The sequence below is a fragment of the Esox lucius genome, chromosome 11, assembly GCF_011004845.1.
Source record: "Esox lucius isolate fEsoLuc1 chromosome 11, fEsoLuc1.pri, whole genome shotgun sequence".
NCBI classification, from domain to species: Eukaryota; Metazoa; Chordata; class Actinopteri; order Esociformes; family Esocidae; genus Esox; species Esox lucius.
Window position 1 is genome coordinate 30,547,719 of NC_047579.1, and position 2,492 is coordinate 30,550,210.

The 2,492-nt window shown below is 41.1% G+C and overlaps 1 gene segment (V, D, J or C); it reads left to right on the plus strand.

Moving 5' to 3' along the window:
• The first annotated feature begins 849 nt into the window (after window positions 1-849).
• Window positions 850-2,287, plus strand: LOC114840204. The segment is given in 2 exon segments: window positions 850-941; window positions 1,983-2,287. Coding segments are annotated over 2 exon segments (348 nt in total).
• Window positions 2,288-2,492: the final 205 nt, after the last annotated feature.

The window sequence follows — 2,492 nt, forward strand, 5'->3', positions numbered from 1 at the left end:
TTCCTGTTGGAGTCCCTGGCTTAAAGCTAAACTTTTCTATTCAATTAATGTCAACAAAGCTAATCAGACAATGGTTGACACCAAATGATTTCATTTATTTAACCACTTAAGAATCTTTTACAAAAGTCAATAGACCTGTATATCTAACTAAAACATATGTCAGTAATGGTAGAATGAAGTGTTACATGTCTGGATTAAGATATGGCAGTGAGTGAAACACCAAGTCTCCTCTCCCAGGTTCCATGAACATTTAATATTAAATATTCTAACAGCCTGACTTAGGATATGCCTGTATCTATATGGTGATAATGAAACAAGGCTGGGCAGAGCATGACCAGGTCTCCTCGCTGAGGGGTACCAGAGTGAATATGGATAGACACAGATAGCTGCCACACCACAATACTGGATACCTGCTCCTCCAAATCACATGCACTCTGCTCCTTACATCATTCCCTCTACACAAAAATGTTCAGTCCAGTTGTCAGCATTGATGGCCTATTACGTCCTATTAGCAACTTCTCAATAAATGTTTTATACACAGTAAAATGTCAAAACCACTACTCAGTCTAGATGGACCAGGCTTTCAAGCGGGTGGGCCAGAACCAGCAAGGCCTGTCCAGTATATACACACCAGTTCTGAACACCGAGATTAGATACAAATTAGTTTATTGAAGGACATTCAGAAAGGACACAAAAAGAGGTCTGCAGATTACAGATGCTTGATTCCAGTTACAGTGAGACTTATACTGCAGTATCTCCCAGCATCTCTCCAGTCTATGTCAATGCAAATCCACCCTCTGGTTGCTTCCCTATTTAAACAGTGTTTGTTCTTACAAGCCTTCTGAGTCGTGGAGAGTATAGAAGAGCCGCTCCCACCAGATCAGATTCAACATAAACCATGTTCTCTGTATCTCTGTTGCTGCTGATGGCAGCTGCCTACGGTGAGTCTCTCTGGATTTGGGGGGCATACAAAAATAATTATTGATAGCACTTTAGAACAATAATGTTATTTTTGTTTACAATAACATTATAAACCCTTTGTCCACAGGTGTTCACTGTGAAGAACTCACTCAGCCACCCTCTATGACTGTCCAGCCAGGTCAACCACTGACCATTTCCTGTAAGGTCTCATACTCTGTATCTACCTATTACACAGCTTGGATTCGACAACCTGCAGGGAAAACACTGGAGTGGATTGGACGTATCAGCACTAGTGGAAGCACAGATTATAAAGATTCACTGAAAAACAAGTTTAGCATCACAAGAGACACATCAAGCAACACATTGTTTTTAAAAGGCCAGAGTCTGCAGACTGAAGACACAGCTGTATATTATTGTGCTCGATACACACAGTGATACAAACAAGCACCACACCATTACAAAAACATACTTCTCCCTTGTTTAGGTGAATTGAAATGGATCTACCAGGAGGGGGCAGTCTGAGTCTACTGGTATCTACAGATCAAACCCCTCTTGATCTAATGACCTATGATATTTATTACATTAAGTTTGTTCATGAGATATTACACATTATAACCATGTAATGTAAAACAATAATCCAAATCCACCACATTATTATCACCTCATAAACTGTTACAGTGAACAGCAGACAACCATTCTAGGTGATTGTCAATGTGACAGTAAAAACCCCTTTCATCAAAGTATATAAAACACTGATGACCACATAAAGGGTATTAAGTTGATTTGTTCCTAATGTTCATTACTGTTTCAGTGTCGTCCTGTTGGGTTTCCTTATAGACCAGTCTGAAACAGGTTCTACAGTGATTTGAAATGTATCCTTTTCTTGTTTTGTCGATTGATCCAGTACCTTTAAGGAATATTGGAAACTATTAGCACGACTTACACATCCATAAAGTCCTGCCTGACATATTCCTCCGTTATAGGGCTGACCAGTATAAACTGTGTTGCTGTGACACTGATGTGAGTCTTTGGTTGGTCTGACATGTCATTCCTCTCCTCAGGTGTCCACTGTCAGGTCGTTCTCACACAGGCTGAACAGTCGGTCCAGGGGACCCCTGGGGGATCCCTCAAACTGACATGTGCCTGCAGTGGATTCCCCCTGAAAAACTGGAGAATGCACTGGATCCGCCAGGCTCTTAGACAGGGATTACAATGGATCCTTCACTATTATTCTAGCAGTGACAAAGGTTATTCGCCTGCAGTACAGGGCCGTTTCACTGCATCAAAGGACAGCACTCATTTCTATCTACACATGAACCAGTTAAAGCCTGAGGACTCTGCAGTGTATTACTGCAGAGAAAAGTAATGAGAGAAGCTGTACAAAAAACATCGGGTTGAGAGAAGAAGGATACGCACAAACAAAAAGATCCATACAGACACTAAAAGTGACCTTTATTTTAACATGAGAAGTCACGCTGAGCCCTAATGTCTCTTTTGCGGATGAGCCCAGCATCAACACAGGTATTAAACAATAGAAAGTACAGAGAGCACCCACCCAAAATCATAAAAGG